Source organism: Enhydra lutris, unplaced genomic scaffold (genome assembly GCF_002288905.1).
Source record: "Enhydra lutris kenyoni isolate GAN:26980312 unplaced genomic scaffold, ASM228890v2 scaffoldscaffold69, whole genome shotgun sequence".
Lineage (NCBI taxonomy): Eukaryota > Metazoa > Chordata > Mammalia > Carnivora > Mustelidae > Enhydra > Enhydra lutris.
The window spans coordinates 1,370,320-1,384,464 of record NW_019154153.1 but is presented as its reverse complement, the minus strand read 5'-3'; the positions used below and the strand labels follow the sequence as shown (position 1 = coordinate 1,384,464).

The following is a 14,145-nucleotide window of genomic DNA, read 5'->3' as shown; positions in this document are numbered from 1 at the left end:
CCTCTTTCTGTGAATCACAGATGTTCTAAATGGCATCTAGAATGGTAAATCCTTTTCAGAAGGTTTTCAATTTACTGTTCCCAGATCCATCTGAGGAATCACCATCGATGGGAGCTGTAGTTTTATAAAATGTATTTCTTAAATTGCAAAACCTGGAAGTTGAATTTACTCTTTGATCCACAGGTGGCAGAATGGATGTTCAGTTAGTAGTCATGAAAACATTAATTTCATTGTATGTCTCCATTAGAGTTCTTGGGTGACCAGGTACATTGTTAGTAAGCAGTGATATTTTGAAAAGAATCTGTTTTTCCTGGGCAGTAGTTCTCAACAGTGGGCCTAAAATATTTAGTAAACCGTATTGTCAACAGATAATTCTGTCATCCAAGGTTTGTTTTTCCATTTATAGAGCACAGACTATATTTAGCATAATTTTTGTGGGCCATAGGATGGTAAGTGAGCATTGGTTTAACTTAAAATCAGTTAAGTTAAATTAGCATTAGCCCCTAACAGAGTCGACCAGTCCTTTGAAGTTTTGAAGCCAGGCATTGACTTCTCCTTTCTAGTTATAAAAGTCTAGAAGGCATCTTCCAATATGAGACTGTTCTGTCTACATTGAAAATTTGTTGTTTAGTGTAGCCACCTTCATGAATGTTCTTACCTAGATCTTCTGATAACTCACTGCAGCTTCTACATCAACACTTTGCTGCTTCACCTTGCACTTTTATATTATGGAGATGGATTCTTTCCTTAAACCCCAAGAATCAAGCTCTTTTAGCCTCAGACTTTTCTTCTGCATCTTCCTTACCTCTCTCAACCTTCACAGAAGTGAAGAGACTTAGGGCTTTGCTCTAGATTAGGCTTTGGCTTAAAGGAATGTGGCTAGTGATATCTTCTCTCCAGGCCACCAGAACTTTCTTCATATCAGCGATAAGCCTGTTTTACTTTCTTATCATTCATGCATTCACTGGAATAGCACTTTTAATTTCCTTCAAGAACATTTCCTTTGCATTCACAACTTGGCTGTTAAGTGTGAGAGGTCTGGCTTTCAGCCTCTCAGCTTTGGGCATGCCTTTCTCTCTAAGCTTAATCATTGCTAGCTTTTGATTTAAAGGGAGGGGGAGAGAGACACATCATTCTTCCTTTCACTTAAACATTTAGAGGCCATTGTAGGATATTAATTGGACTAATTTCAATATTGTTGTGTTTCACAGAACATTTACTAATTAAGTTTGCTATCTTATATAGGTGGGGTTCATGGAACCCCAAAACAATTACAATAGTATCAAAGATCACTGATCTCATTGATCACAGATGACCATAAAAATATAATAATAGTGAAAACATTTGAAAAATTGTGAACATTACCAAAATGTGACACAGAGACACAAATTGAGCAAAAGGCTGCTGTGAAAATGGCATAAATAAACTTGGTCAGTGCAGGATTATCATAAACCTTTATTTAAAAAAATAAATAAATAAAATAAATAAATAAAGCAAGCAAGCAGTATCTACAGAGTGCAGTAGAGCAAAGCACAATAAAACCTCTGTTCTATTGACCCAGTTCCCCGCCTTCCTTTGCTCTGTGGCTAGGCTGAGGATTATTTCCTCCATTTTACAAATGAGGAAGTTGTCAGGAGAGCCTTTCTCCCCGTGCTTCCTGAATTGCTTTCTCTGAAAGTGAAAGTGATTTCTGCTTCCCCACACTTCAAACAGAAGCAGTAAACTGGTTTCCCAAATCTCCTTCCAGTAATGTCTTTTAAGAGGCAGAACAAAGTCAAGGGAAAAGCATGAGGCAGGACAGGAGAGCCATAGGTCTTTCCACAGCTGTTCAGGCAACCTTCCTCAGCTGGAACTTACAGACCTCTCTGTCTGGACTTGTCTACCTGCCCACTCACCTGGCAAGGTTCTCTTCCTCTTAGGGAAGCCGTCCTCTACCATCCCTACCAAAGGATGATCCTTGCCATAACTTGTTCTCTTCCCTTAAAGCTCTTAACAAGTTTTTAATTATTTATTGATTATGTGATTGTTTGATTCATGTTTGGCTTCCATTACAAGCTCCGTGAGGACAATGCCTACAGAGCTCTTATCTACCACTTTATCCCCAACCCTAGCATAACAGGTGGCCCATAAAGCATAGCTTGATAAATATCTTTTGAATGAGTGAAAATTTAAGTAGCGAGTTAGGTGATCCCAAACTGTGAGTCTATCTATGAGAAACATGTACCTCCCACCACCACACTAAATCCAAACCAAACTCTTTTCCTAGTTTAGTGATTCTCATCATTGTTTCCTTATTGATTCTATGATCAGGATTTCTTGATCATTTTTATTGCCTTCTGAGTGCTTGGCTGGAGCCATGGAGTCTGGAAAGTTGGGACATGAAATGTACATTCCTAGCCACCACCAATAACAAAAAAAAGCTGTAAGTCAAAGCAGAAACTAGACAATGAAATCAGACTAACATTAGCAAAGATCTCCAATTTGGGGGTCTTCAATTATTTCTCCCTTTCCTCTCCTTTTACACTAGAATGACTTGAAAGTTGAGTTCAAAAGAAGGAGCATGGGAATAGAGTTTACATGGCCTATAGGCCTAGCACTTGATCAGACAACCTTTCTGCACATTACTTTTCAGCCCCAGTAACTTTTCATTTTCCTTCTTCAGGCTCTTGCTCACAAAGTCATTTTCAAACTCTCTCCTGATGTGACCCCTGGGGCCCTGTGAAGAACAATTCATCACCAAAGCAGGGCTTAGTGAAGATGCTCTTTTATAAAACAAAAGATTGTGATATGTCCTCAGCCTTGTATCCATCACAGTGAACCCATCTCATGATGGGCGTGGAAGCCTGGGCACTTTCAGGCTAATCTCAACACTGTCTTCAGGAGAGATGCCAGGTTTTGCTTTCCATAACTGAATGATGGTTCCTCTTAATCTTTTAAGGAGAAACAGGATGTTTTACATACTCAGATCCTCTAAGCCTTTCCTAACCTGGAATTTTCAGTTTGAACCCCTAAAGTTATGCAGGCAATTGTCCAGGGCTTAACAGCAACATAAGAGAGAGAAAAGGAAAAGCCACCAAGCCCCATCTCTGTCCTTTTCTTAAATTCAGCATTGGATGGTGGCACTTCCCAAAGTCCCGTCTCCCTGGGAGGTCTGGCAGCAGGCATTTTGGGAGATTTTCCTTCCACCAAGAGGTTACCTGACATGAACTGCAAATTATCAGACACTGGATTTCAATATTATATGTTTAATCCCTGTGTGGAGCTATATGTTCCAAATTTTCTGGTATAGTTCTCATATCAAACATTGTCCCCATAAGTATATGTATATTTGTCAGCTCTCATAACCTGATGTGAGGCTAGGAAAATAAACTCATCCTGTTTGTGAGCCTTTACTGATCTTGTGTTCACAGGACATTTTCCAGCAGTTGCTTCACCTAGGTAAGCCTAAGGCCCATTTGCTTCCACCAACATGAGCAGCTAGCCCTGAAGAAGGGCCTAGCAATTACTTATCTGCCATAAGCGTGGCTTATCTGAGAAGAACACTTGGGTGGAGAAATGCTGATGTGTTTTCCAAATTAGAGCTTGAGCTAAAGGAGCCATTTCTGGGACAGCTGTGAGCCAGTTCCAAAGAGAAGATATTAAGCATCTGGGGCTTGAGAGCCAAATTCTGTATGATGGAATGGAAAGAAAGCATTCTGGCCCAATCTTTCACACACCAGCCTGACTTCTGCCATCCCAGTCTGGCTGTGAGGAAAGTAGGCAGGAACTAGAAGCCTTTCCTGGACTGGCCTTGGAAATATCTGGGCTCTCCTGGAAGCAGGGCCTAGGCTCCTCACCTTTGCTGCAGATGTTGCAAGCATGTGTTAGTTCTTTACAGACACAGAATTTAGAGACTGAGAGCCACACTGTAGGTGGTACGGGGAAGCATCTAACACAATGGCAAAGCCCACAGGCTCTGGGCTATACCCAGCCCTGTACCCCACACCATTCACCAGCTGTGTACCTATTGGAAAGTCATTTAATCTCTCTGGGATTTGCTTTTCTCATCTGTAAAATACAGTTAATAACAACACCTACTTCAGGACACCTGGATGGTTAAGTGTCTGCCTTTAGCTCAGGTCATGATCCCAGAGTCCTGGGATTGAATCTACCTTTGGGCTCCTTCGTCAGCAGGGAGCCTGCTTCTCCCTCTGCCTGCCCCACCCCCTGCTTGTACTCTCTCTCTCGGCAAATAAATAAAATCTTTAAAAAAAAAAATAACACCTACTTCACAGGTTGTTGCCAGGAGGAAATGGAATAATTCAAGTAGTGTTGAGAGCTGCACCTGACCCACACATGGTAATATCTTCAGAACAGTTTAACAAGAAAATAGGAGGCTTTGGTGTGCCCAAGAAATTCTTCACCCCATGGCTGAATGCCCATAAAGCACCTCCTCCAAGAACTTACTCAGTCAATGGTTGGACACATCTGAGATGGAGAGCCCACTACTTTCTAAAAAAATTTTTATTTAAATTCTATTTAGTTAACATAGAGTGTATTATTAGTTTCAGGGGTAGAATCGAGAGATTCATCAGTTGCATATATCATCCATTGCTCATTAGTTACCCCATCTCCCTCCCCTCTCCCCTCCAGCAACCCTGTTTGTTCCCTAGAGTTAAGAGTCTCTTACAGTTTGTCTTCCGCTCTGATTTCATCTTATTTTATTTTTCCTTCCCTTCCCCTATGCTCACCTATTTTGCTTCTTAAATTCCACATATGAATGAAATCATATGGTATGTCTGCCTATGACTGACTGACTTATTTCTGTTAGCATAATATCCTCTAGTTCCACTCACGTGATTGCAAATGGCAAGATTTCATTCTTTTTGATGGCTGAGTAATATTCTTGTATGTGTGCATGTACCACATCTTCTTTATCCATTCATCTGTTGACAGGCAGACATCTGGGCTCTTTCCATATTTTGGCTATTCCACTATCTCTTAAAACATCCCACTCCTCTTCAGATAGGTCTGGTTTTTTGATAGTTTTCATATCTGTTGAATCTAAATCTTTCTTGGAAATTTCCAAGCTCGTCCTGGTTCCATGTGTATGGCTATATCAAACTCATCTAATTCCTCTTCCACAAAATAGCAGTTTAAATAATGTGAAAATCATTGATATCACCCTCCCTGCCTGTGCCTTTCCCATTCCATGATTCTTATCTTTTCCTGACAATACATCTTCAGTTTCATCTAAAGATTATTGAATGACGTTGTCTCCAATTCTTTCATCATTATGCTTTTTTTTTTTTTGAGGCAACCTGTGCTTACAAATGTGATTTATCTCCATGTGCATTGAGTCACTACTATGTGCTGAGATACAAAGATGAGAAGATGGAATGAGGCTGCAGGGAATGGTGGAACAGCATATGCTAAGATAGGAAGGCATGAAGCCAGAGAACTTCAGACAGTTCAGTGTATTCCTGGAATGTAAGGTGTAAACTGGAATTGGATGCAATGAAACTACAAAAGGAGACAAGTGGGTTTTACCTGTAGGGGATAAGGGTCATCGAAGGACTTTTCATCGGGGGGACAAGACGTTCTGGTTTGTGCTTTAGCATGAGATTTCTAACTGCAGCAAGAAGATCGAATAAAACTGGATAAAGAGACATTAACGGAATGAAGAACACCAAGAGGGTAAAGAAGAAGAAAACAAGTCATGAACAAAAATGTCCAAAATATATGCCAAAGTCTAAAAGTGATTATCTCTGGGTGGTGGAATAAGAGATGATTAACTTCTTCTTTTTGCTTCCCATGTTTTGTAATTTCTCTGTCATAAGTATTTTCTATTTTCTCTATGATTTTCTGTTTTTCCTATAATACATGATTTTTCACATGTTAGTTATGTAGTAAAAATAAGTCATTCTTGTCTAAAGACACTTCAAAATCAAACTGTGTGACTTGATAACCAGTTAGAGGGAAGAGCCTCAGGAATCAGTTTCTGGCCTGGGAGCTCAGGTGGGTGGTACAGCCCCTGGCTGAGATAGGGGCAGGGGGACAGAGCAGTACTTTAGAACTCTGGCAGCATGCCTGATGGTGGGAAGGAAGCCCACTGGCTGCTGTGGCTTCCTGTTGACCTCTCTATAGCCCACTCATTAGTCTTTGCCTGAGTTTGCAGGCCCCTGAAACTTACTTGTCCATTCACATCCTTACCTGTACAGCAGACTCCATTGCAGCAAAGGCCATCAGAGCACCGTGATAGCAAAAGCATTTACTTAGATTGAAAGTTGTGTCCCTCCTTCAATAAATACTCACTGAGTGCCTTTCATGGGCTCAACACCAAGCTGGGCATCAGTGCTAAGCTGGTGAAAAGAGCAGGCAGTTCCTGTCTTCACAAAAATCAGCCCAGTGTGAAGGACAGATAAAAATGCATAAAAACCACTTACTGGACATATAATTCCAAAGTGAGACTAATGCTCCAAAGGAAGGGAAATGGTTCCAAGGAGATATATAAAAGAGGAAACTTCTCTGTCTGGGAGCTTGGGGAAGGATCCGCAGAAAGAGAGATGCTTGGGTTGAGAGATGAAGACTACATAGGAGGTAACCAGGGGAAAGACTTCCAGGCCAAGGGAACAGCAGGCTTCACAGCCCCGTGGCAGGGAGATGCAGGCATACCTTGTGCTTGCAAATGTTACTTTTTTTTTTTTTTTTTTTTACAAATTGAAGGTTTGTGGCACCCCTGCATCCAGCAAATCCATCAAGCCATTTTCCCAGCAATGTTGTGTCTCTGTGTCACACTTGGGTTATTCTCACAATATTTCAAACTTTTTTTTATTATTTTATGTGTTATGGTGATCTGTAATCAGTGATTAGGACTCACTGAAAGCTCAGATGATGGTGAGCATTGCTTTGCAAGAAACTATTTTGTAATTAAGGTGTGTATGTTGGTTTTTTAGAGATAATGCTATTGCACACTTAATAAATTCCAGCATCATGTAAACTTAACTTTTACATGTCCTGGGAAAGACAAACATGCACTTGATTTGCTTTAATGCAATATTCCTTTCATTGCTATGGTCTGGAACTGAACCCTCAAGATCTCTGAGATCTGCCAGTATGGCATATTTGAGGCCAAAAAGAAAAGCTATTTTGACCAGGAACACAGAAAGTGAGGGGCAGGGGATGGGATTGGATGGAGAAATAGATAGGGGTCCAGCCCTTGTGCCACACTGAAGGGCACAAGAGAGACTCTGGTCTTTATTCTAAGAGCAGAGGAGAGGTTCCCATTCTGTGTATCCCACCACTTTCTCACCAGCCCAGGCTATGGAACCGAAGGCCTAATAACAAAGCTCACTGGTGGCCTGGGTAGGCAGCACTGGGAGACGTCCCTCCCCCTTCAGTGAGTAGCACTTAGAGCACTCCCCTGCCAGCAGACACCTCTGAAACTTGCTTTGCAGTTCAGTTTTCAACTTCTTCCATGGGTTCGCATACTTTACCACTAATGTGTGTACAACTTGCTAATTAATGAAATCATTTGGATCTGAAAACATCTTGTTCTAATGGTAGGCTGCAAGGCACTCTCATTAATTCACAGGTAAAATTATTCCAGCTTTTCTCTTCTTTTTATTTTTTTCCCTCTCCCCATCTTGGCTCAATAACTGGGGAGAATTCCTCTAATTAGCCTTGAGAAAAATTACTCCACCAATCACAGAACACCAGTGGCTGCCTTGGGGTCTGGGGAGAGGGGGACCCAGACTTTGTTTATCCAGTGCAGAAGGAGGACTGTGGGTGAATGCAAAGGTGAAACTCTCCCAATATACAGAGCAGGGGAAGGATATCCACAGCTGGTAAGCCACATCAGGTGGAGACGCTAAAAGTGCCCTGTGCGGTGTGATGCACAGGTGGGTGTCCTATCATATGTATGTCAAAGGCGGCCATAGGTTTTCTGCACAATTAGCCTCCATGTAAGGAAGGAGAATCTGCCCTTCCCCCCATGTCTCTCCTAGGAGATGAAGATTTGGTGTACTCACTATTGACAGAAAGCTTTCTTGGAACTGGGGGTAACCTGGGGGTGACTTGCTGGTAACTCTCCACCATTTTGCAAATGAAAACTTGAAACATCCCTTTTAAACAAAGAGCATTTTGGTGTCATTTATGGTTGAGCTTGTAAGTTAGGGGGCCATCAAAAAAAAATGAAATCTTGCCATTTGCAACAATATGGATGGGACTAGAGAGTATTATGCTAAGTGAAATAAGTCAATCAGAGAAAGAAAATTATCATATGATCTCACTGAAACGTGGAATTTAAGAAACAGGGCAGAGGATCATAGGGGAAGGGAGGAAAAAAAATGAAACAAGATGAAACCAGAGAGGGAGACAAACCATAAGAGACTCATAATCATGGGAAATAAACTGAGGGTTGCTGGAGGGGAGAGGGGGTGGAGGGATGGGGTAACTGGTTGATGGACATTGGAGAGGGTATGTGTTGTAATGAGCACTGGGTGTTATGGAAGACTGATGAATCACAGACCTCTACCCCTGAAACAAATAATACATTGTATGTTAATTGAATTTAAATTTTTTTTTAAAGAATTAAAAATTCTGTTTTACTTACAGTTCCTCCAATTATCCTTATCCTAACACACAAACTTTTTTTTCGACATTCTTAGATGATGAACAATTTGACCAATAAACTATTTTTTTTTTATATTTTATTTACCATAGTGTATATGGACACAGGCAGGCAGAGGCAGAAGCAGGCTCCCTGTCGAGAAAGGAGCCCCATGTGGGACTCGATCCCAGGACACTAGGTTCATGACCCGAGCTGAAGGCAGCCACTTAACTGACTGAGCCACTCAGGCATCCCAACCAAGAAACTATTTTTAAAGTAAAGTATAAATAAACATACTATCATTTCCAAATGCTGTCCAAAGACATCAGGGGAATTTATTCTGGATATATTAGCCCTGCCTATAACTATAAATTAAACATGTCCTGAAATCTTGAAAAAAATTTTTTAATTAAATTAAAATTGTTAAAAAGTTAAAAAAGAGAGAGAGAAAGCAGGAAAAAAATATAAGTTAGGGGGTCCTTTTTCCCATAAGACAGCAGTATAAGCCTATAGACTTTTGGAATGCACTGACAAGACCCATGTGCTAAACAGGATTTTTCATTTACTTTTTTTTTTTCCTGACAGGATCTGGGTACTTTCAGTTTTTATTGTGGTAATGTATCCATATCAAAATTTGCCATTATAACCATTTTAAGTGTATGGTTCAGTGGCACTAAGTATATTCACATTGTGCAATCATCACCACCATCCATCTCTGGAAGTTTTTCATCTTCCCAAATGGAAAGTACATACCCATTAATCATGAACTCCCTTCACTGGGGTTTTTGAATGGAAGGCTATAATGTTCTTCAGACTTCGGTCCTGAGGGAAAGGGGCCTGGTTAGAAATCTGTAGGAAGAAAGGTCCACTCATGTAGTCCTTAGAGAGAAGCCCACGGAGGTCTCACCACCTATATGTATCATGAGATAAGAATCAGTTTCAACGGGCACCTGGGTGGCTCAGTGGGTTAAAGCCTCTGCCTTCGGCTCAGGTCATGATCTCAGGGTCCTGGGATCGAGGCCCGCATCGGGCTCTCTGCTCAGCAGGGAGCCTGCTTCCTCCTCTCTCTGCCTACTTGTGATCTCTCTCTCTCTCTCTCTCTCTCTGTAAAAAAAAAAAAAAAAATCTTTGAAAAAAAAAAAAAAAAAAAAAGAATCAGTTTCAACAATGGAAGTCCCACCCTCCCAGATGCCTGGCAACCAGATTTGTGCTTTCCAGCAGATGGGTCAGCCATTGGCTCTAGTAATCTCACCCTGAGTGATAAGCAAGTCTTTGCAGGGCTATCTCTAGTCAAAATTAACTCTCACTATAGTGAGATGCTGGTCTGGGACGAAAAGATGTTAGGATATTAGAAAATTGGATAGTTCTGGATAAAACAATATGTTCTTCCCCTTAGAAGCACAGCATCTGCCAGTCCTTTCATTTGGATGTGCCTCTGAGAAAGATCTGGAGTCAGGCCAACCGAGATATCAATCCCCACTCTGTCACTCACTAACTGTGTGACCTTAAGCCTCACTTTCCTCATCTAAAAAATGGGGCTTGTGATACATCACTGGTAGAGTTGCTATGAAAATTGCATGAGATTACATCAGTATGGCATCCAAAATAGCGTTTGGTTCAATAAATGGAAACTGATGTGCTCACTGTTACTGTCTGATTTTGTCATTGTAGGCCTCCAGGTGGTTCTGAATTCCATTATCAAGGCTATGGTGCCCCTGCTGCATATTGCCCTGTTAGTGCTGTTTGTTATCATCATCTATGCCATCATTGGCCTGGAGCTTTTCATGGGGAAGATGCATAAGACCTGCTACAACCAGGAGGGCATAGCAGGTAAGGGAAGATGCCCAGTGGTCAGCTCTCAAGAAGCTTCCCTGGCTTTTTGCTACTTTCCTTGTAACGGGGTGAACAGCCACCACGTGATCAGTGGTGCTAGGGAAGGCCTCCTCCATTCAGGTACTCATCTTTCCATTCTGTGGAATGAGAGGCAGAGGTTGGTATTATTTTCCTCTTAGTTACTTTCTTTCTAATAAAATAGGTCTTTGTTAAAACAGTTAATTACAAGTTTCTGTCCAGCACTACTAAACAGTTAAATGAGCTGTGTGAATCAAGAAACATCACCTAGACAACCTGGAGTATTTTAATTTAAGAATCAGAACTGATGCAATGAGCATGTATATGTCTGTCCATTGGTCCTTCAGTGTCACTTGTCATCCAAAGCCCTTTCAGGAAAGCAGCTTTGCCAGCAGCCAGTAGATGCCTCCATCACAACCCTGGGTTCTGTGCACCCTTCAGGGTTGATCTTGGCTCCTCTGTGCTGTGTTTTCTGCTTCTCTCTTCATAGGCCTGACAGATGCTGGCCCCCTGTCACAAGGTGGGGTGGAGGGGGTGCTTCTTGAGACTTCTCTCCCCATGGTCTTTCCATAAATCAGTATATTTAACAAGAAATGCTGAACCATTAGGCACTTCTCTGAATAGGACTAAAATTTTGGCTTGTGGGATATATTACAAACTGTTGTCTTAGGTTACTAAAATCTCAGTGGTGCCTTTAAAAAAAATCATTTAAACAGGAATTGACAGAACTTTTCAGCAGACATGTAAAATAGTTTAAAACAAAAACTTGTTGAAAAAAATACTTCCCCCCTAAAAGGATTAGAAGTGTTAAATTTATGTGATTGTTTTTTCCAACAACCAGATCTTTCATCTTGGTTTTTGACATCTTGGTAGAGAAAGGGGAGACATCTGTCTGAAGCTTTAAAAGATAACTCATTTCTCTCCATCTGTACTGCTTCTCCTTCCCATTCAGCCCAGGCATTAAATTAAATTTGACCCCTCTTGCTTTACGATGGGGAGGAGGTACAGATCTGCACAACAAGGAATGACATAGGCTATTCATATTCAGAAATCAAAATAGAGTACCTGATCTAGATGGTCTGGTTTAACCGGGTGGATTGACTGTGTATTTGTAGTTTCTAGGTCACCACTACGTGACCATAGTCCTAAAACAACAACAACAACAACAACAACAACAAACCCATAAACCTATGATTACAGATTCACACCATTGTTTTTACTTTTTTGATAAGGAGTCTATTTAAGAGACCATTTTTTCACCCTGGAGAGAACTTCCTAATTATTTGAGCCATAATTGTATAAAATAAACTGTCGGGGCACCTGGGTGGCTTAGGGGGTTAGGCCTCTGCCTTCGGCTTCAGTCATGGTCTCAGGGTCCTGGGACCAAGTCCCGCATCAGGCTCCTTGCTCAGTAGAGAACCTGTTTCCCCCTCTCTCTCTCTGCCTACTTGTGATCTCTCTCTGTCAAATAAATAAATAAAATCTTTTTAAAAAATAAACTGTCATATTTAAAAAAAAAAAACTAAGTTCTTTAATATTAGGACAGATCTTGCCTTCAGTTAAAATTCTGAGATTTCCAGCTTTGTTTAGAGGAATACCAAATAATGCAATGAATAGTATTTTCCCCTTGAATTCAAATCCTTCTTGTTCAGTTTAGTCTATAGCCAGCCCTGAACCAATAAATTTATGTTAATTGTGTAGCTTTGTTAGAGCTCATTCTAAGTCCCACTTAAGAGCCGGACCATTCGTCTCTAAAGTTTACGCAGTCGTATTGAAATGATCAGTGACTCTTTAGACTCAAAATCCTCAGGCTGTCATAGGGAGGTTGAGTGTCAAAGACCCCAAGAGCAGGTGTGTGTGATGGTGTGGCTCTCACCAACAGCATGCCAAGGGGCAGGAAGAGAATGAAATGGTGAATTTCTGCCATAGAGCTAATGATAGCAGCCTTATTCTGCAACCAACCACTTACCTAGGGAGCACTGCTACCAGAGCTGCACATGGCTTCTATCATCCTGCTGGGAAAACAGCAAAAGTACATTTTTCACTGGTGGCAAGATCCTCTAAGGGCCTGTGCTAACAAGCAACCCTGAATGTTGGAAATCACTGGGCTTTGTTATCAGACCTGCAGTGGCCTCAACCGGCAAGAAAATGATGGGCACGATAAACAAAGGAGACACAGGATAGGATGCTCTTCTCTGAACTACAGCTGCACAGTCTGGTGAAACAGCCGCCAACGGCCTGCCAATGTTTATAGCAGCCTCCCCACTCTTAGGATAAAGACCAGAACTGGCCTCACCAATTGGAGTGGCCTTTTTAGAACTGTATTGTTTTCCATTCTTGATTTAAAAAACAAACAAACAAAAAACAGGACTAGGAGAAATACTTGAGATGTTGCCTTCATCCTACCAGAAGATGCATCAGATTATTTAGCAGTGGGCTTTACCTTCACCCCACAAGTCAGAAGGGAAGTGAGCTGCCATGGTGAAAAGGACCATCAGTCTGGGGATTCAGGGTGTCAGAGGACAGACACTGAGAGAAGTGTTCCAGAGAGAGGAGCCATGCCAGCTCCAGGAAGGTGACCTCACTCTGTGTAGAGCCAAGCTCCCTGCTGGGAAGAGGGGCTGAGGACACCTGGCTATAGATGCCTCTTCACTCAACACTCTGCAATCAGGAGCTCTTGGAGCTCCTCCTTCCTAAATCTGCCATCTGATGACAAATCCAGGGCCTCACTCCATCCTTCCCAACAGAACATGAAACCACAGTCATCAGAGCCTCTTCCACCTACATAGTGACTAAACTAATGAGAAGGAAAAAAAAAAAAAAAAACTATGGGAATCTGGACGTACTCCGTGCAGCCATAGAGAAGGAGACCAAAACCCTGCAATCTTTGAAACCAACCCCCACGTTGGTTTTGGAGAGTTATATACCACCTTTGGAATGGGTGATGTTTTGCATAAACCTCAGACTTTGTGTTGAATTACCATATTTTTCTGCCAATTTGGATTATACAAAAGTGTTTGTGAGCCTTTGTGATAAAGGAATTTAGATCAAATTCTTCTTGTTGCACTCTAAGACTTTTTCTCAGGCTGGGAATTTTATGTGCTTGTAGATTGTAGGACACATCAGATTTTGAGCCATGCTTTGGCTGAAGAAAGCTCTGGAGCTGGCTGGGTTGACCATAATTCAGCCTGTAGGCTGCCCTTCCAGTTCCCTGTAGAGGTGGTCTCTGAAGAGGCAGTTTTTCTCTGATCCCAGAGGCATCTGCAAGGCGCCTTCCTAGTTCCTCAACAGACACATCACCATATGCCGGCACCTTTTGTTTCTCGCTGTCCCATCTGTCTGATGGCACTCTGAGCCAGGCCACTCTGAATCGCTCTCCCAAGCACACTAATTACCCCTGAGGCTGGCAAAGAATTGGTTGGTTCAAACCTAGAAATGAAATCACTCTCATTGTATTCACTCCTTAAAGTTGGGTCCTAAAAAAGTAATTGATTTTGTCTTTTGTGATTTCTCCTTGGAACCCCTAACGGGCACTGTCCCAGGATTTCATGTTTTTGTTGGTATTAACTGCGTTTCTAAAATCTCTCCTAATCTTTCCTCCATTCTTTCACCACAAACTTAATTTGAACTTTCCAGAATGATTCTACTTCACTTCTGTTTTAAAGCATAAGGCCTACATCTTTGTTTCTTTCTCCTACTTTTGT

General features: G+C 41.6%; 1 protein-coding gene across 17 annotated transcripts in view; it reads left to right on the top strand.

Moving 5' to 3' along the window:
- The window catches only part of LOC111159674 (calcium voltage-gated channel subunit alpha1 C), a 621,933-nt gene that overhangs the window by 406,343 nt on the left and 201,445 nt on the right, over positions 1-14,145 (top strand). For all 17 annotated transcript variants that reach the window (XM_022522246.1, XM_022522244.1, XM_022522241.1 and 14 more), the window contains exon 6: positions 10,262-10,420. In XM_022522246.1, coding sequence (XP_022377954.1) covers positions 10,262-10,420 — 159 coding nt within the window. The remainder of the gene's footprint in view (positions 1-10,261; positions 10,421-14,145) is intronic.